This window comes from Pelophylax lessonae, assembly GCF_965119305.1.
Source record: "Pelophylax lessonae genome assembly, chromosome: 6".
Lineage (NCBI taxonomy): Eukaryota > Metazoa > Chordata > Amphibia > Anura > Ranidae > Pelophylax > Pelophylax lessonae.
Genome location: NC_138773.1, coordinates 138,728,608 through 138,756,228, shown reverse-complemented (window position 1 = coordinate 138,756,228; position 27,621 = coordinate 138,728,608). Strand labels below are relative to the sequence as shown.

At 41.3% G+C, this 27,621-nt stretch overlaps 1 protein-coding gene across 3 annotated transcripts in view; it reads left to right on the top strand.

Moving 5' to 3' along the window:
* NTAN1 (N-terminal asparagine amidase) overlaps positions 1-27,621 on the top strand; it is a 989,828-nt gene that overhangs the window by 779,385 nt on the left and 182,822 nt on the right. For 2 of the 3 annotated variants that reach the window (XM_082262325.1, XM_082262323.1), the window contains 2 exons: positions 14,657-14,710; positions 18,716-18,769. In XM_082262325.1, coding sequence (XP_082118451.1) covers positions 14,657-14,710; positions 18,716-18,769 — 108 coding nt within the window. The remainder of the gene's footprint in view (positions 1-14,656; positions 14,711-18,715; positions 18,770-27,621) is intronic. The other variant, XM_082262324.1, reaches the window with a different exon arrangement.

The following is a 27,621-nucleotide window of genomic DNA, read 5'->3' as shown; positions in this document are numbered from 1 at the left end:
TAAATGATTTTAGCAAATGGCTGCAATATAACAAAGAGTGAAAAATTTAAGGGGGTCTGAATACTTTCCGTACCTACTGTATATGTACAATTGAACACCGCACCTAGCTGCTGCCCACTTCAAAAATGCGACCCTAGAAGGGGAGCACTTGAGAAAATAAAAGGGGAAAGGAAGTGGTTGGCGCTGCCTGGTGGGGTGTTATGGGAATGTATATGTAGGATACTATGCTCTTAGTAAGATGTCCTATAGAGGCATGTGTAGTAATTTAGTATTGGAATCAATAAATCATCAACTTAAAGTCTGATAAATGACAAACCTATGTAAAACCAAAGTGGGTCTATGTATGAAAAATATAATAAAACCCTATATACATAACATCAGTAAATAAATTTCATACGTACAAAATGTGCAAAGAGAAGTGCAAAAAGTGAAATAAAAAAAGTGAAGTGTTAAAAAAATAAATAAAATTAATCCAATGAAATCCAGTGGTAAATATGTGACCATAAAATAAAAATAGGTAAGTATGCTATAAAAATTCTATAAAAATTCTTAATAAATATAGGTAAAATAATAAATAGCGTATATATGACCCTAAAATGACAATCGATGGGTATGCTTTTAAAGTGCCAGTAAATACAAGTGGAAAAAAATGAATAAATAATTCTAAATAAATAAATAAATAAGTGCAAACGGTGCAAAAGGTGAACCAATTGATTGGTGAAAATATCCGTGCCGAAGTAGCGGTACATAAATGAAAAAAATGCAGACTAAAAAGTCAATACAAGTAATCCCACAAATGAATCCAAGTAAATGTGCCGTCTCAGTGGTTTAAAAAGTCCAAAAAGAGTCCTAAATAGGTGAAGTCAATATATGGTGGATTTGTAGTGCTCTTTTCTCTATGCCCAAAGTATAGTGGGTGGGCAGAAGGAAGATGTGTTCCCCTGAGCCTGGGGTCCTGCGCTTACCAGATTCCCTTACCCCTACAGGGGTAAACAGCGGGTCGATTATTAGGGGATCGCTCCCACACACTGGCAATCAGGATCTCCTATGGCCTTGGTATCACTCCGTGGTAGTAGTGCAGATGTCAGCTCAATAGGTATAAAATAGGAATCCAGTACAGTGCCCGGGTATGTAGGAGAAAAAGGGAAGGAGCCTCCAATAGTCTAAAATTGTTTCACAGAACAGCTTTATTATATAGAAAAGACATGTACTCACAAGGTATAAAATACAAAGATATGCCCGTCTGGCATAGGAGCCGCAACCTCCTCTCTTGCGGTGCACGCCAGAAGGTAGCGTGCGAGCCAACCGCCGGATGTGCGTCCCAAGCCTCGGGTTCAGTGGACGGAAATGACGTGGTCACGCTCTCTACCGGTTTCGTCTTACTGACGTCATCTGGAGAAGCATTGACCACGCCGTCTCCGTCTCATTATGTATAGCGTGGTTACCAGGCAACCCGGTCCGGAAATGGGATGTTAATTTAAGTATCCAATCAGGTCGTAGCTTGTCAGCTGTTGCTAGGCAAGAAACGCCTAGGGGATTGGAACGTGCATGTTGTTAATCTGTAATTTCTATGCAGCCAATCTAAAAATAAGGGGATGGAATGGTCAGGAGTTGCTAGGCAGAACTTATATGTTAAATGGAAACTGGGGGAATAAAAACGCTTCCCGCAATAGTAATGTATATAAATTATCTGTAAATGTTACATATCAGTAATTTAAGAAACCAAAATCAAAAATGGGTGTAATTTAAAAGAACCGAAAAGTACAATTAATCAGAAATGGTAATACAATTATGTGGAGCTGGTAGTGTTGTGTTTATTAAAAGAATTGGAGGATTAAATATAAATAGTGAGGGATTAGAAACAAAAGGGGAATAAAAATTCAAGGAATAAAAAATTCATAGGGAGTAGATGATTAAGAAGCCGAAATTAAAGATAAGTGTAATTTAAAGGACTGAAAGGTGTAGTTAATTAAAATTAGTGATTATTGATATAATTGAGTGGAGCTGATAGTGATGTGCTTTTTTAAAAATTAAAAATAACGGGATTTAGAGGATTAAATATAAATAGCGAGGGAAATAGAAGAGTCAGGAAAATTAAAAATCTGGGAAAAAAACTGGGAAAAAAATAATAAAAAATCATAGGAATACATATGCTATACTTGGTAGGTGTGATCACCAAATAGGGATATTGGCTGGTTATTGTGTATTAATATATATATGCCATGGAATGTATATCATTATATGTGCAATAAGATCCTGATTGGTAAATTGAAAAAATTCTAATTCTAATAAGGTGCTCTGGAGTCTAGGAGAAGTATATTTATATATATATGGATTTTTGACCTAGGGGATGGTAGAATGATGCTGGGTAATAGAAATAATTAGGTTATAGGGAGAAAGATAAAAAATATAAAATATATATATATATTGTTCCATATACCCGGTGGTCTGGCAGGCACTCTACACATGATTTACAGATATATAACATTGCCCATAGTCAGCCTAGTGGAATAATATAAACTTTGATATATACTCAGGCCATCTGATTCAGTGTAAAACATACAAAATAAATCAAAAACTAAAAAAATATATATTTGTTCTGAACATTAAAAAAATTGTATCTCTTATTCCACTATATATAAACCACAGCAGTGGTTAGAAGTGATATAGAAGAGTGCCTGCCTTTGTAGTTAAATGCTCATGTGTATTTTATTAAAAAGTAGATATCTAGTTAACCCTTCAGAACTTTAGAGTATTATTGTATAAGGCAAGTTTTGGTATAATATATATAAAGAGATGTATAATAAATATAATAAATATATGAAAGAAGATCTCTTGTTGTATTTGTATATTGTTAATCACCCTAGTCTAAATAAAAAGTGTGTATTCAGTAGTTGGAGATGAAGCAGTTGAGATCTATGTCAAGATTCAATCCCCCAGGTTGGAGTGATTCCAATTGGAATATCCACTTTGTTTCGTTTCTCGAAATCTTCCTAGTTTTATTCTCTCCTCTCCAATGAGCTTTTATGGTGTCAATGCCATAGAATAGTAGGCCTTTGGGATTTTTATTATGCACCTCAAGAAAATGTCTTGATAAACCATGCTTGGGGAAGCCTTTTTTGATATTTTTTATATGCTCTCTTATTCGCACATATAAAGGCCTGGTGGTTCTCCCCACATATTGTTTATGGCAAGGACACTCTATGACATACGTCACATGTGTGCTAGAGCAGGTGATCAATTGGTTGATCTTGAACTTCCGTTTGTTGAAACAGGATCTGAATTCTGTCATTTTCCTTGGTTGTGATATGTTGTTCCTGCAAGCTAAGCATTTCCTGCATCTTATGAAACCTTTCAGGTCTGGGAAAATCTTTACAGATTTAGGTGGATCTACCACATTGTGGACTAGCCGGTTCCTAAGTGCAGGGGCCTTCCGATATATGAACTTCGGCTGTCTAGGTAGGATCTTAGCTAAAGTCCTGTCTGATTTTAAAATAGGCCAGTATCTTTTAAAAATCTTTTCCATTTGTCTATGTTGTTGATTAAAACCGGTGATAAAAGCCATTTCAAATGCATTGTTAGTATCTTTAGGTTTTTCTTTTAGTAATTCATCCCTCTTCATGTTTCTGACATTTTTCATTGTGCTTTCCAATAATTCCTTGCTGTATCCTTTTTCAATAAATCTCTCGGTCAGTGTACCTGCTTGCATATCGTATTCCTCTAAATTACCACAATTTCTCCTCAACCTCATGTATTGTCCTTTGGGTATATTATGTTTCCACTTCAGGTGGTGGCAACTAGATGTAGGGATATACCCATTTTTATCAGTGGGTTTAAAAAAAGTGCGTGTGTTTAATTTCCCGTTCTCTTTAAAAACCTGTAAATCTAAAAAATCGACTTGTCTTAAGTCTTGATGTCCAGTGAATTTAATGCCATATTGATTATTGTTGAGCTCATTAATAAAAGTTTCTAGTGTATCTTGTGGTCCTTTCCATATCATAAAGATATCGTCAATATATCTCCGGTAGAAGCTCAGGTGTGGTCTGTGTGTGGAATATATGAGTTCTTCCTCCAATAAATTCATGAAAACGTTTGCTACGCTTGGTGCGTATCTCGCTCCCATCGCCACGCCCTTTGTTTGGACGTAAAAATCTTTAGAGTGCCAAAAATAATTATGGGACATAGCTAATTGCAGACCTTCCAGAATGTATTTGATTTGTGTATTTATATTTAATCCTCTAAATCCCGTTATTTTTAATTTTTAAAAAAGCACATCACTATCAGCTCCACTCAATTATATCAATAATCACTAATTTTAATTAACTACACCTTTCAGTCCTTTAAATTACACTTATCTTTAATTTCGGCTTCTTAATCATCTACTCCCTATGAATTTTTTATTCCTTGAATTTTTATTCCCCTTTTGTTTCTAATCCCTCACTATTTATATTTAATCCTCCAATTCTTTTAATAAACACAACACTACCAGCTCCACATAATTGTATTACCATTTCTGATTAATTGTACTTTTCGGTTCTTTTAAATTACACCCATTTTTGATTTTGGTTTCTTAAATTACTGATATGTAACATTTACAGATAATTTATATACATTATACATTACTATTGCGGGAAGCGTTTTTATTCCCCCAGTTTCCATTTAACATATAAGTTCTGCCTAGCAACTCCTGACCATTCCATCCCCTTATTTTTAGATTGGCTGCATAGAAATTACAGATTAACAACATGCACGTTCCAATCCCCTAGGCGTTTCTTGCCTAGCAACAGCTGACAAGCTACGACCTGATTGGCTACTTAAATTAACATCCCATTTCCGGACCGGGTTGCCTGGTAACCACGCTATACATAATGAGACGGAGACGGCGTGGTCAATGCTTCTCCAGATGACGTCAGTAAGACGAAACCGGTAGAGAGCGTGACCACGTCATTTCCGTCCACTGAACCCGAGGCTTGGGACGCACATCCGGCGGTTGGCTCGCACGCTACCTTCTGGCGTGCACCGCAAGAGAGGAGGTTGCGGCTCCTATGCCAGACGGGCATATCTTTGTATTTTATACCTTGTGAGTACATGTCTTTTCTATATAATAAAGCTGTTCTGTGAAACAATTTTACACTATTGGAGGCTCCTTCCCTTTTTCTCGTACATACCCGGGCACTGTACTGGATTCCTATTTTATACCTATTGAGCTGACATCTGCACTACTACCACGGAGTGATACCAAGGCCATAGGAGATCCTGATTGCCAGTGTGTGGGAGCGATCCCCTAATAATCGACCCGCTGTTTACCCCTGTAGGGGTAAGGGAATCTGGTAAGCGCAGGACCCCAGGCTCAGGGGAACACATCTTCCTTCTGCCCACCCACTATACTTTGGGCATAGAGAAAAGAGCACTACAAATCCACCATATATTGACTTCACCTATTTAGGACTCTTTTTGGACTTTTTAAACCACTGAGACGGCACATTTACTTGGATTCATTTGTGGGATTACTTGTATTGACTTTTTAGTCTGCATTTTTTTCATTTATGTACCGCTAGTTCGGCACGGATATTTTCACCAATCAATTGGTTCACCTTTTGCAGCGTTTGCACTTATTTATTTATTTATTTATTTAGAATTATTTATTCATTTTTTTCCACTTGTATTTACTGGCACTTTAAAAGCATACCCATCGATTGTCATTTTAGGGTCATATATACGCTATTTATTATTTTACCTATATTTATTAAGAATTTTTATAGAATTTTTATAGCATACTTACCTATTTTTATTTTATGGTCACATATTTACCACTGGATTTCATTGGATTAATTTTATTTATTTTTTTAACACTTCACTTTTTTTATTTCACTTTTTGCACTTCTCTTTGCACATTTTGTACGTATGAAATTTATTTACTGATGTTATGTATATAGGGTTTTATTATATTTTTCATACATAGACCCACTTTGGTTTTACATAGGTTTGTCATTTATCAGACTTTAAGTTGATGATTTATTGATTCCAATACTAAATTACTACACATGCCTCTATAGGACATCTTACTAAGAGCAAAGTATCCTACATATACATTCCCATAACACCCCACCAGGCAGCGCCAACCACTTCCTTTCCCCTTTTATTTTAATAATAACCCCTTCACCCCCGCATTCATTGCTTTATCATTATTGTCATTCTTAATACTTGCTGACATATTCATAACTCATGTTGTCTTCACAGCAGTGTCCATAGTTGCTGCTGCACTGGTAAGAGCTTCAGCTGTCATCTTCCACTAGGACAGGGCTTTCAGCTGTCTGAATTTATTGCTGTTCTAGCACAGCAACAGGAGAAACATTACAGGAAACTTCCATGGCTGCTTCCATTCCAATTGCTTCACCATGCTGATCCTCTCCCCCCAAAAACAATCAGCTAGTCAATCAGCTCTGGAACACTGGGAGGCTCAGGTGAAGGTGAAGCAGACTCTCTGGAGTTGGCAGCCATCTTGCTTGTAGAGGAACTAGTGGTCTCAGCAGGACCAGCAAAATCCATGCCTGAGGTGTTTGATGCAGGTCCATCCACATTCCTCTGATGGTCTGGTGACACCTGTGTCAGGGGTTTTCCCTGCATGTTTGCATTGGGTTTCTCCACAGCAGGAACTCCAACAGGTGGCTGTTTGCAGAGCTCCTTCTCTTTCTGATTCTCACCTAGGACACCATCCACCACAGCAGGTGGGGCAGACATGTTGTAAGGCAGCAGGGTGTATTGGGATTACTCCACCAGTACTGGCTTTGCTGGCTTCTATCTCCTCTGCTCATCCTCAGAGACTTCTGATGGATCATCAGAAAAGACAAAACTTGTCCGCTCTCAGGGGTGACTCCATCTGCTGGATGAAAGTCAGAGTTCCATGCTCACTCTCAACCCCCTGGCTGGTTACCGCAGGCGAGTCATAGGACTGACTTTGGGGGAGAGGTGCAGAGGCAGATGGACCCGGGTAATCCATTACCTGAGGCTGCTGATCCATGGAACTTGCTGGTGTCTGGTTGGCAAATCTCCTCTCATTGTCAAACTTTTCTTTAAAACACTCCACTTCCGTCTTTTAACTTTTTCAATATTAAAGATTGTTTCTTTACCTTTTCGTCTAATTCCTATAACTCAGGCTTCTTTGCCAAATAATTTTTACTCCAGGCCTGGCAGTACTTGTCTCTGAAGGATTTGTTTAGCCTTCAAACTTTTTTTTTCTCTTCAGCTCTTCCAATCACCCCTGAAATGATCGATAATCTTCTGGCTGAAGACATCTGCATTCTCACCAGGGCTTGGACCCACAGTCACAATCTCCACCTCCTCCTTACTAGGCCCTGTATCATTCTAGAGCCTCCCCATGATCAGGCATTGTACCGTGGCCAAGCTAGCAGGCAAGGCCCAAGCTTGAAAAACTCTGGTTCTCAGAGAGATCTCCTTTAGTGTGTCCTCCTCCCACTGACCACCAATGTAAGGAATATTTTTCTCACTGACCAGCAATGTAAGGCGCGTTCTTCTCACTGACCACCAATCTAATAAACTTTCCTCCCACCGACCACCAATGTAAGGAGCATTCTTTCCACCAGCAACCAATGTAAGGGGCATTCTTTCCAATGATCACCAAAGTAAGGGGCATCCTTCGTATCAACCACTAATATAAGGTGCATTATTCCCACTAACCACCAATGTAAGGAATATTCTCTCCGCCGAAGAGTATAGTGAGTATATCAGTGTAACATATAGGGAATATAACTCATTAAGATCTATTCCCTATTCATAACACTGATATCTGTACACTGAGCGGTACTCCATGTTCAGATATCAGTGTGCACTCAGTGTACTAGGAAATAGCACCTGTAGATGGGCACTGGGCAAGAAGGAACACTCAGTCAGCCTGGCTGGTGATTAGACACACACTAAACTGCTGTGATTTCTTACAGACCTGCTGCTGCACACCAGGCAGGTCAGGTGGCTATATCTGAGATAACTCCACTCTGTCAGCACTCTGCAGCCTCCAGCCTCACCGCCTGTCCCCCACAGCAAGGATGTATATTGTGTCCCCGCCTTTCTGCTGAACCACCCAGGTGGAGAGGTGGCCGAAGTGCCTTTCGCTGCCATCATCCTCTTGATCCCGGTCAGCACCGGATCCTCCCATACAGCTGCATCAACCGCCAGCAGGGATGCAATAGCTCACTGCCTCCTCGGGGCATACACTTCCTCTATCTTGCATTATAAGCAGTGGGCACATCCAGGGGCAGACTGAGCCTCTCATGGGGCCCCCTCTGTCCCCGGCCATTGGGCAGTTCCTGAATGCCTAAATGGTTTGGATTTGGAGGACATCTGGGAATCCCCTTTCTTTAAAATTAGTTTCAGCCATGGATAGGTTGATACATTTTAAGATTCAAGATTCAGCATAGGGTTTATCTAATGACCCTAAAGCTACATACCATTTCTCTGAGTATTTTCCCCTACCTGCTGGAGATGTGTCAGAGTCTCAGACGACTACATACACATAATTTGGGAATATCCACAGTTACAAAATTACTGGCATGTAGTTGTCCACTTTATATCTAGTTTTGGTTGAACCAGATGGATTTGTGTCTTTTTTCAACCTGATTAACTATGTAACTATATATCCAATTTGACCACTATCCCCATTCCCCTACAAAATGACGTATGCCTGCTAGGGTTGGTAGACTCATTGTTTTTGTTAGAGCAACCAGAACTGCGAGAAAGGCCGTTATACTAAACTGGAAGTTGCCTGTGGCACTATCATTGGAGTTTTGGAAGACCCTGGTAAACTCCGTAGCTCTTTTCTACAAAGCAAACTTCCCCTTCTCGAGGTTGGCCACATAAATTCAACAAAGTTTGGGACCTCTGCATTTTCAAGTGATGCATATACTGGATCTTCCTTAATTTGCAATATGCTTTTACTTTAGGGAAAATCTAGAGACTCCCTCCACATATGCTGAGCCATGAGGAGTCCGAAATTGGACCTTGCTTTTTTAGTGACTTTTGACCTCCTTGGCCTGCAGGGAGCTGCATGAGGTTGATGTATTTATTATTTTCTCCTGAACATGTGTAGTTGTTAGTACTGTTGTACTACTTACTGTTTACATGTTTTGTTTTGATGTACGTTCGCTGGGCCTGGGTATGACCAAAACACCCTGTTTTGTAACGCAACCTTTCTCATATCTCAATAAAAAGAAGTTTTAAAAAAAAAAACAAATGCACATATTTTTGCAAAGAAAAAAATGTACATTTATCATTTGTTTTCCACAGAAGCCTGCAAAGCATTGCATCCGCAATCACAGGATCTGGGATGCAATATCAGATGCCTGCATTCACTTCCTCCAGTTTTCTGCCTGTACCTCTTTACAGGCTTTTTTTTAGAAAGCTGGAGGAAGTATTAATGGACTATGAGTGCGCTGATGACTGCACTCGTAGTCCATTAAGAAATTAAAGTCCATCTGCTGTGGTGGTGGACCAGACATGTAAGTAAGCTATTCATTCTCTGTGAGTGAATGAATGTTGCAGGGGCAGGACCTTGCACAGCAATGCTGATTATAAATGTCACATCGGCTGTGAGAGCGAGGAATCCCCACTCACTGTCATTTGGGGGCTCTGGGGGTAGGAAGTAGGTGCTTAGGAATAAGTTACGCCCTAAACACATATGTAACATGATCCAAAAGGTGAACTTAGCCTTTACCTGTGGTTGCCTCTTAGTTTCAGCCAAACCCAACATTTACTGTGACACATTGTGTGCCACAAACTTTACATAGTTACATAGTTTGTGAGGTTAAAAAAAGACATCAGTCCATCCAGTTCAACCTATGATGTGTGTGTGTGTTTGCTGTTAACCATACATTTTATACCCCTGTATGTTGTGGTCTTTAAGGTGCCCATCTAATAGTTTTTTGAAACTATCAATGCTCCCTGCTGATATGTCTGCTTGTGGAAGAGAATTTCACATCCCCACTGCTCTGACAGTAAAGAGCCCCTTACGTATTTTTAGCTTAAACCGTTTTTCCTCAAGTTTTAATGAGTGGCCACGTGTCTTATTGTATTCCCTTTCTCTGAAAAGTTTGTTCTTTATGCTAGGGTCGCCAGTACAGTATTTGTACATTGTTATCATATCCCCCCCTCAATCGTCTCTTCTCCAGAGAGAATAAGTTCAGTGCTTGTAGTCTTTCCTCATAGCTGATGTCCTCCATTCCCCTAATTATTTTTGTTGCCCTTCTCTGGACTCTCTCCAGTTCCAGCACATCCTTCCTGAGGACCGGTGCCCAGAACTGGACAGCATACTCCAGATGTGGCCGGACCAAAGTCTTGTAGAGAGGGAGAATAATTTATTTATTTCTGGAGTGAATCCCCTTTTTTATACATCCCAGTATTCTGTTCGCTTTGCTTGCAGCGGCTTGGCATTGCATGCCACTGCCAAGCCTGTTGTCTACCAGTACCCCCAGGTCCTTTTCCATCCTAGACTCACCCAGAGGCTTCCCCCCCCCCCCAAGGAGTAGCTTGCTTTCGCATTACTGATGCCCAGGTGCATTATTTTACATTTTTCAACATTAAACCTAATCTGCAATGTAGTTGCCCACCCCATTATTTTGTTCAGATCCTCTTGTAAGGTTTCCACATCCTGCATAGAAGATATAAGCATGCTTAGTTTAGTATCGTCCGCAAATACTGAGATTGTGCTGCATATCCCCTCCTCTAGATCATTTATGAATAAGTTAAACAGGATTGGCCCCAGGACAGAACCTTGGGGGACCCCACTTTCCACACCCGCCCAATCCGAGTACTCCCCATTTATCACCACCCTCTGAACTCTCCCCTGGAGCCAGTTCTCTATCCAGGTACTCACCTTATGGTCCATACTTACCTTCTTTAGTTTGAACAGTAAGCGTTTGTGGGGAACGGTGTCAAAGGCCTTTGCAAAGTCCAGATACACCACATCCACAGGCTTACCTTTATCTAGATGGCAACTCACTTCATCGTAGAAGGTTAATAGATTGGTTTGGGAAGAACGATTTTTCATGAATCCATGCTGATTACTACTAATAATACCATTTTCATTACTAAAGTCTTGTATGTGGTCCCTTAACATCTCCTCCAAAATCTTGCAGACTACTGATGTTAGGCTGACCGGCCTATAGTTACCCGGGATATATCTCGGCCCTTTTTTAAATATTGGTACCACGTTGGCTTTTTTCCAATCAGCTGGCACCATACCCGTCTGTAGACTATCCTTAAAGATCAAGAATAATGGTCTGGCAATCACCTGGCTGAGCTCTTTAAGAACCCTCGGGTGCAAGCCATCCGGTCCCGGTGATTTATTTATGTTGTTTCTCTAGTTTAGTTCTAAGTCTATCCTCTGTTAGCCATGGCGGTACTTCCTGAGGTGTATTATTTAGATTAGCCTTACCAGTTGGGTTAGTGTAGCCCCCCGATTCTTTTGTGAAGACTGAAGAGAAGAAATTATTTAACACTTCCGCCTTTTCTCTGTCCTCTGTGGCCATATTCCCTTTGTCGTCTTTTATGGGGCCAATGTGTTCTGGCCTCGCTTTCTTACAGTTTATATACTTAAAGAATTTTTTGGGGTTCTTTTTACTCTCTTCCGCTATATGTCTCTCGTGTTCTATTTTAGCCGCCTTGATTTCGTCTTTACATTTGTTATTACACTCTTTGTAATGCTTGTATGCTGCCAATGACCCCTCAGTCTTGTATTTTTTGAAGGCCTTTTCTTTAGTATTAATATGCATTTTTATGTTGGAGTTTAGCAACCCAGGGTTTAGTTTTGCTCTTTTAAATTTGTTTCCCTTTGGAATGCACTGGCCAATCCCTTTGTTTAGTATGCTCGTGAAGCACTCCCATTTTTCCTCCGTTTTCTTTGTTGCCAGGGTTCTATCCCATTTGATATTTTCTAGCAGAGAGCGCAGTTCAATTGAGTTCAGTTGAAATTCAGTGTTCTTATATTACCCTTGTGTTTCCTATTACTATGATTAATACTGAAACTAATTGACCTGTGGTCACTGTCTCCTAAGTTGCCCCGTATTTATATATCCTTGATCAGGTCTGTATTATTGGTAATCAGTAGGTCAAGTACCGCATTGTTTCTTGTTGGTGCGTTCACCATCTGACCCATAAAATTGTCCTGCAGAACATTTAGGAACTGCCGAGCCTTGGCTGAGTGCGCGGTCCCTTCTGCCCAGTCTATATCTGGATAAAGTCCCCCATTATAATAACATTACCCCTCCTTGCTGCCAATCCTATCTGTAAAAGGAGGACCGCCTCCCCTTCCTCCCTCTGGTTGGGGGGCCTATAGCATACGCACCAATATTACCTTCCCCATAGTGCCTTCCCTTTTAAGTTCAACCCATAGGGATTCTGCCTTGTCCATAGCTCCATTATTAATATCATCCCTCCTATTTACCTGTACACTGTTCTTAATGTACAGACATACCCCTCCCCCTTTTTTACCTTCTCTATCCCTTCGATAAAGGGAATACCCCTGAATGGTCGTCATCCAATCATGAGAGCTGTCGAACCAAGTCTCAGTTATCCCCACAAAATCTAAGTCCTCCTCAAACATCAGTAGCTCCAGCTCTCCCATCTTGTTGGCCAGGCTTCTGGCATTGGTATACAAACCTCGTAATTTTGACCGGTTGCCTATATCCTTGTTCGATGTTGTTTTTAGGCTGCTCTTGTGATTTTTCCCTGGGTTCTCCTTTAGATGCTGCCCAGGATGCACAATCCTACTGGAATAATACTCCTAATTCAAAATAAAATAGTGTGGGAGATTTAGCTCGGTGGCGGGTATGGATGACCCCTTGGGGGGGTTTGTTACACAGGGAGATAGCCGAGAAGTGGTTGCAAACAACAGTTTGCTTTATTATTGCAATTTTCTTCACACAAGTGCAAGCCTCAAAACATCAAAATAAAAATAAAACACAAAATAAATCCTTGCCACTGTGGGCGGCTACCTTCTCACATACAGGAACCTACCTACGGAGTCTGTCTCCAACCTACTGTTGGGTAGACTTTGCTGATCCTACAGCAGACACTCAATAGTCCATGTTTTTCTCTTCACACAACAAATGTCCATTGAACATGTCCCTTTACTCTTCACATAGAACACATTCCTTTGTTTGTCTCTTCACATAGCAACCATTCCTTTGCTTGTCTCTTCACATAGCAAACAGTTCATTTATTTCTTTTCACATAGAAATAGTCCAGACCTCACCTTGAGTAGTCTTCACACTTTTTACCCTCCTCAGCGCACATCGCTCCAGGAGGTCTTCTCCCATGCTCACACAGCGTCGGGAGGCACACATCTGACTGTCCTCCTCTCCCCAGCTTCACACAGGGTCAGGAGGCAGCAATCCTTCTCCCAGGCTTCACACAGCGTCGGGAGGCACACATCTGACTGTCCTCCTCTCCCCAGCTCACACAGCGTCAGGAGGCAGCAATCAATAGACTTCCTTTGGACAAATTATAGAGGCCTTAACTTCCTCATTCCGAACAGCTGAAGGCCTTTCAACTTCTTTAAGCCGTCCTGGCTACCTCTGCAGCCGACACCCTATAGTAATTGGTGAATTTTCTAAACCAGGTGGAAATGTATCTCCTGTCTGTGACTACATCCACAGATTTACCTGACTTCCTGTCACAATAGATTTCTAATGATTGTTTTTTATTAAGTTAGCTTTTCAGTTTACTACTTTACAAATAAGCAAAAAATAAGGTTCCATTTACATTTGGCATTTTGGGATCTCTGGCAAAATCGCTGCGATTATGCCCACGATCTCAAAACACACTACCATCCCAAAACCCAGGTCCAGGTGCCATTATTTTCAATGGCACCTAACACGCAGTGTAATTTTGCTGCAAATGTTGCATAGTTTATCACGTGGATATTCCCATTGCGTGAAGCTTGTCGCCCAAGAGAAGCTCCTTTTTGGGCGACAATCTTCACATAGCATTTTGCCACATGATAAACCACCCGACAATCATGGTAAAGCCTCCCCGCATTTTAGGTGCCGATAAAAGTAATGGTACCTGAAGCTGCATTTTGCGATTGTAGTGCATTTTGGGATCACAAGCAGAATTGCGGCAATTCAGCCCGAGATCCCAAAGCGCCAAATGTGAATGGAGCCTAAGAACTATAACATATACTTTGTTTACTTTTTATATGTTTGCTCTTTTAATAATTTGTCCATTGTTACTTGTCCTTTTGGGGCTTTGCTGACATTTTGGTTAATTAACTCTGTAACTCTGAGTACCATTCTTGCTGTGTACATGTGCTCTTGATTGCCTTGCCAAGCACAGTGCAAATCCTCAAAGTAGGACCAGATTATATTCTAAAGGCTACGATTACACTGGCAATTTAGTCTGCTGTGAATTACATCTGCAGGGAAATTCTAATTCCTGCTGGTGCTGTGAACGGCTATCTATGGTCGCTGACCCCATTCACTTTAATGACTTGTCGCTGGCAGCTGGTGCGAATGTATCTTAAGAGTAGCCTGATGCAGTTTAGGCTTATTTGGCTCTGCACACTAGCTTCTTATTTAATAGTCATGCCTTTCTTTTTATCTATTCCCTGGTAATTCGTATTCAGCTTTTATTTACTGTGTTACAGAAGCATTTGACGATCAAGTTCAAGAAATACATCTTGTAACATTCTGTGTAACAGGTATGTGGATTTTTTTGTCCAGATTGTAGTATTGTTTAATGTGATCTTAATTGTCTTTCTTATTTTAATAAAAAGCACAAGGAGCCAATCAGTTATGCTGCTGTGCTAACAAGGGACACACTGGCAGAAGTAGTGACAGAAATTAGTTTATCAGTATGCTGCTTCGCCTTTATTGTTTAGTCACAGCCTTGGGATAGGGGCAATACTTGGTTGTTTTACTTAGGCAGGCCAGCCATACACAGTGCAAATTTCATTCCTGAAACAAATTTGCACGATTCTCCCATCAACACAGGCAGTGCTGACCGGGGAATCCGCAACTGTCTTCTCATCACAGAAGGACGAGGGGAAGCCGTCCCCGTCAGGAGAAGACAGTGATTATCGCTAGCAGTTATAGCAGCCACTAACGACAGGCTGGTTGTACCAAAGTTGATGGATCGATCAACTTTGTACATTCATCCTGCCCATTAATGGTTCAAACCTCATCTTGTTCAGCAGAAATTTGAACCGTGCATGGCCTGCCTTATTTAGCACTTCTGATTATTGAAAATGCTTGTTCCAGGGGCGTGGCAAGGCTTGGCATGTGAGTGGAACAGCCTCACAGAGCTCCCAACTAATATCTTGCTACCCATCCTGACTCTGGCTGTTGATCTGGGCCATATCATTCTTTTCAGCTCAGCCAGAGGAGATGCACAGGATGCCCTGACACAACTGATTGACTCCAAAGCCGAAAAAAATGTTTTTCTTCCAAGGTTACATCTTTTTTGACGAGGGGGAACAGACTGGTCGTCTGCTTGCGAAAATAGTTAATGTACGCCCAGCTGCTCCAGTGATTGGTGCACTAAAGCTACCTATATGGGGCTATGCCAATTCCCCAGAAACAGTTATGGCAGAACTAGTGAAATTCTACTCGGATTTCTATGCCTCTAAGGTCTCCTATACCCCAGAGGCCCTATCAAGTTATTTATAGTCAATCAATATACCCACCATGTTAGACACTCATAGAGCAAATCTGGATGCTCCTCTTACATTAGAGGAGATCCGGGAGGCGACCAGTTCTTTTCCCGAATCTAAAGCACCTGGGGATGATGGGCTGCCAATGGAGTTATTCCAATAATACGCTGATATCCTTTTACCTAATATGTTGAAAGTATTCAGCAAGGCCCATGAGCATGGATGGCTACCTCCTTCCATGAACAGGGCTAGTATTATTATGCTTTAGAAGCCTGCTAAGCCAGCTATGGAGCCTAATTTCTATAGACCTATTTCCTTGTTACAAGCTGACATAAAAATTTTGGCTAAAGTACCGTCTCGGAGGCTTAATAAAGTAATTTCTTATATAGTTCATGCAGACCAAGCTGGCTTCATGCCTAACAAATCCACTGCTTTCAACCTCAGAGGACTTATATAATATAAATATGCAAACACCTGCTTATAACGGAGTGCACTTTTGAAGCAAACAAAGCCTTTGATAGCATGGAGTGTTGCTATTTGTGGGCAGTGCTGGAAAGATTTGGCTTCGGAAGTACAATTTATTGCATGGATCTGTTTATTGTATTATAATCCCCCGGTTGCTATCTGGGAGGGAGACAGGTCCTCACAGGTATTTTAACTGGGTAAGGGTACTAGGCACGGGTGCCCTCTCTTCCCCCTCCTATTTGCCCTTGCAATAGAACACTTGGCGGCTAAAATTAGGACCAGCTCTCTGGTTGAGGGCTTTAAATATGGTGCACTTCATGAAAAGATCATGTTGTATGCAGACAACATGCTGCTTTTCATGGGAAACACAGGCCCCTCTTTGCAAGCTGTAATGGGTATAGTCATGAATTGGGCATTTATTCAGGCTTGAATCTTAACTGGACCAAGTCAGCCCTGTTGCCGCTGGATGGAGCTCTTGACCCCCAGTTATCTTCTTTCTGCCCAGTGCCTATAGTGGGGCAATCCAGATATTTGGGAATCATAGTCTCGGCAGAGATTGTGGACTATTGCCGTTTGAACATATTTCCCCTGCTGTCACAATTAAGGGATAAGGTGAAATTGTGGTCTAAAATACTGCTGTCAGTGGTGGGTAGAGCTAATTCAGCAAAAATGATCTTAATGCCCCAGCTGCTCTATTTCCTCCACAATACACCTGTGGTCATACCCCTTAAAATATTTTGAGTGGTTAATTCCATATTTCGCTCGCTACTATGGAAATCGGGTCCTACTAGAGTCAGGCTGGAGCAAATCCAGAGGTCTAAAAATACTGGGGGCCTAGCTTTCCCGAACCCCTGGCTGTACTATCTGGCAGCTGCTAAACAGCATTAGGGGGAAACACACACTGATTCCACATTAGATGTGATGTTACACTGTGTAGAAGCTCAGACTCTCCCAGAAGCCCTTGAGGCCCAGCTCTTCTTAAAGTCCATCAAAGGGTACCCCACGTATAGGCTACTACTTAAGATTTGGTTAAAAGCAAATTTACAAAGAGTGTCAGGATTTACTAGTTACAGCCCCATCTGGGATAACAATGCTTACCCCAAACTGGCAAAGCTGCAGTGTGCAGCCTGGTGGCTAACATACAGTGTTGCTCCCCTCCGTCTCATTTTAAGCAATGGCACGTTGCTCCTGTTTGCCCAGATGCCAGCCAGATATGGATTATCAAACAAAATGTACTTCCCCTACCTTCAATTGAAGCACATCATTAAAGCGCAAGCATCCTTAGAGCAGGCGTTGTTATATCCCACTCCTCTTTTCAATATGATGCAGCAATCCACATCCACTAAAGGGTCCATCTCCAGGTACTATGCAATTCTGCTGCTAGAGTACCTGGAGAATTTTGACAATACGGCTATGGAAAAATGGGAAAAGGACGTAGGTGATATAGATGGGGATCAGTGGTCGGAGGTCCTGGAATCTGTCCACGGCTGTTCTTTAAATGTAACCCAAAGACTGTCCCAACTATATATATTATTGCAGATTCATCATACCTCACTTTTGTGTTATTGTTTACTCTTGGACTCCGCCCAGACCCATCGTGTACCAGATGCAAGGGAGCGAAGGGGGACCTGATACATCTGCTTTGGCGGTGTCCAAAGTTGCATCGCTTTTGGACTGGCATAGTAAACACCATTAACAATACTTTTCAAGTAACCGTCTCTCTTTGCTTATTGGGTATAATGGATGAAGTTATACCGGACATATATGTCAGAGAGGTGGTGTCCAGAGCACTGTTCCAAGCTCGAAAGCTGATCTTGCAAAATTGGATCTCTCAAACCTCTCCAACTTTAGAGATGTGGTTAGCCAACATGGAATTAACTTTGAGATATGAGCACTCTATATATCAGTATATAGGCAACCTGACCCAGTTCAATGAGATCTTGGGATGCTGGCTAGCTACCCCTGGCTTGATTCCATTGAACCTAATTCTTGGTAGGCTATTAACTTAAACTGGGAACTTAACCACTCAGTGTGTCCTCACCCTTGGAGTGAGTTTATTTTAAAGTACTGGGGTAGAGATATTATGAGGATATCTTCCTAAACCATACCTAGGGATGCATACACTGTGAGATATAATGACATCTCAGGTTCAATTTGTTTTATAAACCTGCTTTGGCTATGTACAAAAATATTATTTTACTTTCTATTCTGCAAATGTATAATGTAATACTTCGGAATGTGCATTGTTTTTTGTACTGTTAAAAGTTGTTGATAAACTTTATTCTGATTTAAAAAGAAAATGCTTGTTCCACTTGCAAGACTTCCAACTTGTAGAACCAGGATTCATACCCAGATTATAATGTCTTTGTGTAAAATAAACCTTGTCTACATTCACTGTAAAGTTAAGGATTTAACCATTCTAGTACCATTTAATTCTGGCAGGCAAATAGCAAGAGAAACAGAAGTGGTCTACAGAATTTCACCTTTCCTATTGTTCTTTGAGAGACCGCTGCATTTTTATAGCTAGCGTTATTCTCTCTTATCCCTAATAATCCTAGGATTACATGATATACTTTTATTTTTTTATAGATTTAAATGATAAAAACAATGATGGGATTCACCTTCCAATAATATATGGTATAGGTAAGTGAGAATAATTGGAGAAGGGTTATGTTTAGGCCTCATGCACACTGGACGTTATCAAAACATCCGGAAAAAGCTGTAGCTGTAGAACGAGTTTTTCAGCTTTTTTTGCAGTAGAGTTTTTAAGCATTTTTTAGCTTTTTTTTTTTAGCAAAACTATACACCCACAAAAGGTTATGACTCTAAAATGTTGATAAACGCAGAATAGCCAAGTTTTTCAGCGTTTTTAAGCTTTTATCAGAGTTGGAGCATTTTTACAGCTGAAAAACTCCTCTCAAAACCCACTAGTTCTGGGGGTTTTTTCCAGCCAGAAACCGCTCCTGCCAAAAACTGCTGATAACAGCTTATGTGTGCATGGACACATAGGATAACGTGCTGGGGAGTTTACTGGCTGAACAATAAAAATATCTGATGCCGAAAACAGCAGCTGTAAAAACGTCCAATGTGCATGAGACCTTATATTCAAGAGGGGTAATGGAATTCACCCTGTAGTAATATTTATTGTGATCAACTGTTAAACGCTAATTCCACTTGTATTAAGAAAATATAGATAATAAAAATAATGTAGCATATACAAATGCTACACACAATATATTGTAATTTAAAACAGGGCACTTTCACCCTCTTCCTGCCCAGGCCATTTTTCAGCTTTCAGTGTTGTTGCTATTTGAATGACAATTGCACAGTCAAAGCAAAACTGTACCCAAATGAAATTTTTATAGTTTTTTTTCCACATAAATAGAGCTTTCTTTTGGTAGTATTTCATCACCAGTAGAATTTTTATTGTTTGCTAAATAAATAAAAAAAGACCGAAAATGTTGGAAAAATGCATTTTTCTTGGTTTTTGTTATAAAATTTTGCAAATAAATAACCTTTCTTCATAAAATTAGGCCAAACTGTATTCTGCTACATTTCTTTGGTAAAAATAACCCAAATCAGTGTTTATTATTTAGTCTGTAGGAAAGTTATAGAGTCTACAAACTATGGTATTTATTAGGCCTGCGGAATATAATCGGCGAATCGATGCATCGTGATGCGACCCTTCTCGATTCTGCATCGATTCGGTGGGACGGCAACATCAATTAGGAAATTACGTCATCCAAGCCGCGCCACACCCTCCCGCGCCTGGGAGAAAAAAAGTCAAAAGAACACCGCTGATTGGTGGATTAGTGCGGGAGCTGAATAAAAAGGCTCCGCCCCTTCCTCTTCCCTCTTTGACCCGAGGCGCAGAGGTAAGAAGAACATCCCCCACGTGGTATCGGCGTCCCACCTGCGGCCTTGCAGCCAGCCAGCCAAGCCAGTCCACACTCCACACAGGAGCCCCGAGTGTTGCAGCCAGCTAGCGCCGCCTCAACGTGGTCGTCCCAGCCGCCACGCCAGCCAGCCACTGGAGCCCAGAGAGCAGAGCACTGTCCTCCTCAGTGTGGTATGCAATGCAGTGCACAACAACCCACACACAGCAGGTATGCAAGTCCGAACTAATAATGTATGTATCACAAATTAATAATTAGTGAGAGTCAGCAGCAGAGTAGTGTAGTAGTTGTTGAGCAGTGCACATTTATTTAGTGGCCTGGCCTGAGCTGAGGCCTCTATGGTGGCAAGGGGCTATTATGGGGGTCTCTGTATCTCTGGGGGGGGATGTCTGTGATGGGGGGACCTGGGACAGGGGACGGTCGGGGACACTAGTAGTATCTCTGTTCTGCGGTGGAAGGGGGGGTCTCTCTGTCATTGACAGTGGTGGAGGGAGGGGTCTCTACTTCAGCTGTGGGGGAAGGGGGGTCTCTGTCAGTGTCAGTGGGGGAAGGGGGGGGTCTATGTCAGTGTGAGCTGTGGGGGAAAGGGGGGGTCAGCTGGGGGGAAGGGGTGGTTTTTGTCTGTGTGAGCTGTGGGGGAAGGGGGGTCTCTGTCAGTGTGCTGTGGGGGAAGGAAGGTCTCTGTCAGTGTCAGCTTAGCTGTGGGGGAAGGGGGTCAGTGTCAGCTCAGTTGTGGAGGAAGGTGTGGGGGAAGGGGGGGTCTCTGTCAGTGTCAGGCAGCAGTGGGGGAAGGGGGGTCTCTGGCTCAGTGCATTCATAAAAGGGACTGACAGACACAGTAATATTTTATGAAAGATGTTGTTTGCTTGTTGCGGCTTAGTTTACAAGTGCTTTTTTTTTTTTTTTTTAAACACTGACAGAGTTTGGCAACTTACGTCATCCGTCTCCATCACATACATGGTAGTATGGTAATGGCAGAAGGAGAAAAAGAGCGAGAGATAAAAAATGCACCTAGCGTTTTAAAAGCAAACATCTGGGCACATTTAGGATTTTACGAACAAACAGGGAAGCGCGAGTTGGACAAGACACACGCTGTGTGTAGAGCCTGTCACACAAAAATTAAATACCTAGGGAATACTACGAACTTGAGAAACCATGTTAGCCGTTTTCACTCTGAGTTAGTAACACCTATCGCCACCAGCAGTGCCACTGTTAAGGAAAGACTAGACCCCAGATCAGCCAAGAATTGATGCCATGCTGTCAACTTATCCGCCCAACTCGGAAAAAGGGAAGAAACTAACCAAAGCTGTGGCAGCTTTCTTCGCCAAGGACCTACGGCCTTACTCTGTTGTGGACAACCCCGGGTTTCGCTACCTTTTGAAGACGCTAGAGCCACGTTATAAGATCCCGTCACGCAGTCACTTTACAGAAAATGTTATACCTGCACTTTACCACGACACCAAAGCTCAGGTACTTGCATCAATGTACCAAGCCAGTCGAGTCGCAATAAAGTGGGATTCATTGACTTCAGTCACGACTGAGTCCTATGTTACACTAACAGCACATTACGTTACTAAGGACTGGCAGGTCTTGTCACATGTGTTGCAAACAATAGCCATTTATGAGTCTCACACAGGTGCTCATCTGGCAGAGCTACTGTCTCATGTCATGGAGGAATGGCAGCTGTCTGATAAATCTGTAGTGCTTGTGACCGACAACGCAGCGAACATGATAGTTGCAGCTCAAGTTGCTAAATTTGCTAAATGTTAAATGTTTCGCCCATACACTCAATCTTGCATGTCAGCGGGCACTGAAATGGGCCACGCTCTCCAGGCTTCTCGGCAGAGTGCGACGAATATCCACATTCTTTCACCGCAGCACTAGAGCAAGCCATTGTCTAAAAGAGAAACCGAAATGTCTGAAGAATCATAAGCTAATAACTGATGTGCCAACAAGATGGAACAGCGCATATGGCAGGGTCGAGAGGTTCTTAGAACAACAACCTGCAGTTTGTGCCACCTTGCTGTCTCCAGAAGTCAGAAAAGGAGAGGCTGATCTCTGCACTCTCAATGAAACAGATGTGTCAAATGCAGAGGATGCTGTGAGTGCATTAAAGCCAATGAAGGATGCAACCTTGCTAAAGTCAGAAGAGCGCAACCCAACAGTGTCTCTCATTGGCCCTCTAAATGCACAACTGCTCCAGTGCATGACAGACACCATGGGAGACACACCCATGAGATCAAGAATGCCATCAAAACAGTATCTCCTGAAGAGGTACAGCACTGATGCAGAGAAGAAGATCCTTCATACAGCCTGGATCCTCGCTTTAAAGGACTGCCTTTTATTCTCACAAAGGAAGAGAGATCGGAGCTATACAGAGGAGTGACTGAGGAGGCTGCATCTTTGGAAGGTAATTTGAATTTCGTCATGTTTCCTCCCTGACAGCTAGTAGCTCAGCTACATTGTGTTGTGTAATAAGCCCCGCTTCACTGATGCGGTGTGGGAAGTGGAACTGTATGGATTACTGTGCAGTTTCCCACACCTCATCAGAATGAATCATACTCTTAGGCAGTTCATCTCTTCTTATACTATTCTCTTTTGTTCAAACACAGATTACATCTAATAGAAGGACAAATCTGGATGAAGGCAGAAGACGAAATGGAAAAATATTGTAAAGCCCCAAATCTGCCTCTCACTGAGGACTCTTTGAAATGGTGGCGTGAGCATGAGGTCATATTTCCCCTCCTCTCTCAGCTGTCAAAGCAATACTTGTGTATCCCAGGTACAAGTGTATCTGCAGAGTGGGTTTTCTCTACTGCAGGAGATGTGATAACTGCAAAAAGAAGCACCCTCAAACCAGAGCATGTGGATCAGCAAGTGTTCTTACAGAAAAACCTACATGTTTCCAAATGCTAAGCACTGCAGTAATTACTAATTCCTGTTTTTAATGAATTAGTAATTACTAATTCAGTCTGTTTGTTTTATAGCTTTATAGCACTGATGGTTTGTTTTTGAAGATTGTCCTGTTCAATGTCCATTGCCAATCCATAATCTGTTGTTTCACACTAAAAGTGTCTAGGGGTTCATTTAACCCTCAACCAAATAAATAATATTAAAGTGTATTTCCTTCTAGACAACTGACACCAAGCCACGGTGCCAGCGTTATAGGAAGGAAAATCATTGCGAGAAATAAATCGTAAATTGAAGCTTAACCTCGAGTAAATCTTATCTTGAAATAAACAAATAATACACCAATTTTGGATACTTGTTTAATATTACTATATTTGTGAGTTTGTGAATGTGACCCCATAAGGATTTCCTCAAGGTTAAGCTTCAGTTGATGATTTATTCTCTCAAGGATTTTCCTTCCTCTAATGGTGGCTTGGCTAGCTTGGTTTCAGTTACAGGTGTAATCGACGTGGTAGAGTGCAGGTAACGTTTTCTTTCTGTAACGTGACTGGCTGAGTGTCGTGACAACTGAAGAGCTTATAATGGAGCTCTAGCATTAACTCAACACACACACACACACCGAGTGTGTGTTGAGTTGATGCTAGATCTGCTTTATAAGCTCTTGAGTTGTCACGACACACACACACACATATATATGATATACACATACAGTTGCGTTCAAAATTATTCAACCCCCAATGCTGTAAAGGGTTTTAGGGAATTTAGTGTACATTTGTAATTGTATTCAGAATGAAATCCTACAAGGACTTCTTAAAGAACCATATGCAACTGAAATGACATCAATTGGTTTTGTAATACAGTAGTAAATGTTTCTTTTGTGAATTCTTCATTGACACAATTATTCAACCCCTTAAAGACTACCACTCTGAAGAACAGAGGTTCATTGAAGTGTTTTCAATCAGGTATTGAAAACACCTGTGGATGTCAGGGAGCAGCAATAAAGCCTAATAAGCACCAATTAGGCAGCTTTAAAATGACTGTGATACTCGGCTCCTTCTAGACATTTACTGGTGTGGTTACAAACATGGTGAAGTCAAGAGAATGGTCCAGGAAGACAAGAGAAGAGGTGATTACTCTTCACAGGAAGGGCAATGGCTATAAGAAGATTGCAAAGATGTTAAACATACCAAGAGACACCATAGGAAGCATCATTCGCAAATTCAAGGCAAAGGGCACTGTTGAAACGCTACCTGGTCGTGGCAGAATGAAGATGCTGACTTCGACTGCTGTGCGCTACCTGAAGCGTAGAGTGGAGAAAAGTCCCCGTGTGACTGCTGAGGAACTGAGAAAAGATTTGTCAGATGTGGGTACTGAAGTTTCTGCTCAGACAATACGGCGCACACTGCGTAATGAAGGCCTCCATGCCAGAACTCCCAGGCGCATCCCCTTGCTGTCTCCAAAGAATAAGAGTCGACTGCAGTATGCCAAAAGTCATGTGGACAAACCACAGAAGTTTTGGGATAGTGTTCTGTGGACTGATGAAACAAAATTAGATCTGTTTGGGCCCATGGATCAACGCTATGTTTTGAAGAGGAAGAACAAGGCCTATGAAGAAAAGAACACCTTGCCTACTGTAAAGCATGGTGGGGGGTCAATCTGGCTTTGGGGCTGTTTTGCTTCTGCAGGTACAGGGAAGCTTCAGCATGTGCAAGGTACCATGAATTCTCTTCAGTACCAGGAGATATTGGATGACAATGTGATGCAGTCCGTCACAAACCTGAGGCTTGGGAGACGTTGGACCTTTCAACAGGACAACGATCCCAAGCATACCTCCAAGTCCACTAGAGCATGGTTGCAGATTAAAGGCTGGAACATTTTGGAGTGGCCATCACAGTCACCAGACTTAAATCCGATTGAGAACCTCTGGAGGGACTTAAAGAAAGCAGTTGCAGTGCACAAGCCTAAGAATGTGACTGAACTGGAGGCTTTTGCCCATGACGAATGGGCGAAGAAACCCGTAGATCGCTGCAAGACACTTGTGTCAAGCTATGCTTCACGTTTAAGAGCTGTTATAACTGTAAAAGGATGTTGCACTATGTACTAAGATTGAATATCACTTCAGGGGTTGAATAAAACTGATAATGATGTGAGCACAGAAAAGACATTTGTGGTTATTTCATTATAAATGTTATATTTGTCTGACCTACACGTGCCTCTTTGATTTAATTGTAAGCAGGATAACTGAATGATCAAAATCAATGTCAAACTGGCCAAAACAATTAATTTCAGTGGGGGTTGAATAATTTTGAACACAACTGTATATATGATATTTATATATAAAAATGAGTTTTATAATTATGGATGAATTAATATTATATTTATTGATTTTATTGTTTTTACAGATTTGGGGCAATTTTATATATTTATACATTTAATTTGCTCAATATAATAGCAAATATATGAATTATAGATTGGAAACTAATATTGATATTGATTAATATTGATATTGATTTTACTATACTTGTATTAATGCTGTGACTATTTATTATATACATAATGTTTTAATTAATGTAGTGATTATCTAAGTTATGTGCGGGTTGCTAGTCTACTCCATCGATGAAATATTGCACGAAATTAGGCAAAAAACAAAGAAAATTGGTCCAAATTAATGATATGGGGACACACTCGGAACTCCAACAAGTTTGGCTATCTAAGAGAGGGCGAAATGAGGGGCGGGGTTTCCTATACAAAAGTCCGGTCAACACTGTGCTGTCCAAGCTCTGAGGACGTCACCGGAAGTGACGAAACGCATCAACTTGGACCGTACAGCGTCATTGCGTCACGACGGTGGTGGAACGCAAGCCGGAAGTGAGTTGCTATACTGTTTGCTCCGCGAGGAAGACGAGCAACTCGCACCTCTAGACCACCAGTGATGCTTTATTTCTGATTTTATTCACTTTTTTTGAGAAATAAAGACCTTATTTTAAAACGTATTACACCATTTGGAGCTTTATTTTCTTCCTATACATGGTGTTTGGAACCAAGTACCCTGGAGCAGAGGAGCATCCTAGGAGTCCGGAGGAACACACAGAGGGGAATATCCTCCAAGTCCAGTGGGCTTTACAAGCCTGAAAGGTTCTGGTGCCATACGGCATACAGAACACACTTCATCTGGTAAGTGATTTAATTCACTTATTTATAAAGGAATTTGTATCACGGATAGACTATCTACATCTTGGAATTGAGGATATATCTGCCAATAAGGACACTTTTATCCCTATTATTTTGGAGCACCAAAGTCATCCCAATAATTTGGTTTCATTAATTTTAAGCACAGCAGTCACTTTATATATAATGGACTTTTTCATATATATTTTTTGGTAATCATATATATGTTATCAGTATAAATTTGAAGCACAGAAGCCACTTTAACATTTTGGTTATATATATAATTCATCAACTGAAAGCACAGCCGTCACTTTATATATTGTGGACAATTTTGCTATTTATATATTTATAGAGAGATTTTTTTATCATATTTTTATCAGATGTTTTACTCTCTACATATTGAATGGAATTTGTATTTATATATACAGGTCCTTTTCAAAAAATTAGCATATTGTGATAAAGTTCATTATTTTCTGTAATGTACTGATAAACATTAGACTTTCATATATTTTAGATTTATTACACACAACTGAAGTAGTGCAAGCCTTTTATTGTTTTAATATTGATGATTTTGGCATACAGCTCATGAAAAACCAAAATTCCTATCTCAAAAAATTAGCATATCATGAAAAGGTTCTCTAAACGAGCTATTAACCTAATCATCTGAATCAACTAATTAACTCTAAACACCTGCAAAAGATTCCTGAGGCTTTTAAAAACTCCCAGCCTGGTTCATTACTCAAAACCGCAATCATGGGTAAGACTGCCGACCTGACTGCTGTCCAGAAGGCCATCATTGACACCCTCAAGCAAGAGGGTAAGACACAGAAAGAAATTTCTGAACGAATAGGCTGTTCCCAGAGTGCTGTATCAAGGCACCTCAGTGGGAAGTCTGTGGGAAGGAAAAAGTGTGGCAGAAAATGCTGAACAACAAGAAGAGGTGACCGGACCCTGAGGAAGATTGTGGAGAAGGACCGATTCTGGAGTAGAAACATCTAGAGCCACCATGAACAGGCGTGTGCAGGAAATGGGCTACAGGTGCCGCATTCCCCAGGTCAAGCCACTTTTGAACCAGAAACAGCGGCAGAAGCGCCTGATCTGGGCTACAGAGAAGCAGCACTGGACTGTTTCTCAGTGTTCCAAAGTACTTTTTCCGGATGAAAGCAAATTTTGCATGTCATTCCGAAATCAAGGTGCCAGAGTCTGGAGGAAGACTGGGGAGAGGGAAATGCCAAAATGCATGAAGTCCAGTGTCAAGTACCCACAGTCAGTGATGGTCTGGGGTGCCATGTCAGCTGCTGGTGTTGGTCCACTGTGTTTTATCAAGGGCAGGGTCAATGCAGCTAGCTATCGGGAGATTTTGGAGCACTTCATGCTTCCATCTGCTGAAAAGCTTTATGGAGATGAAGATTTCATTTTTCAGCACGACCTGGCACCTGCTCACAGTGCCAAAACCACTGGTAAATGGTTTACTGACCATGGTATTACTGTGCTCAATTGGCCTGCCAACTCTCCTGACCT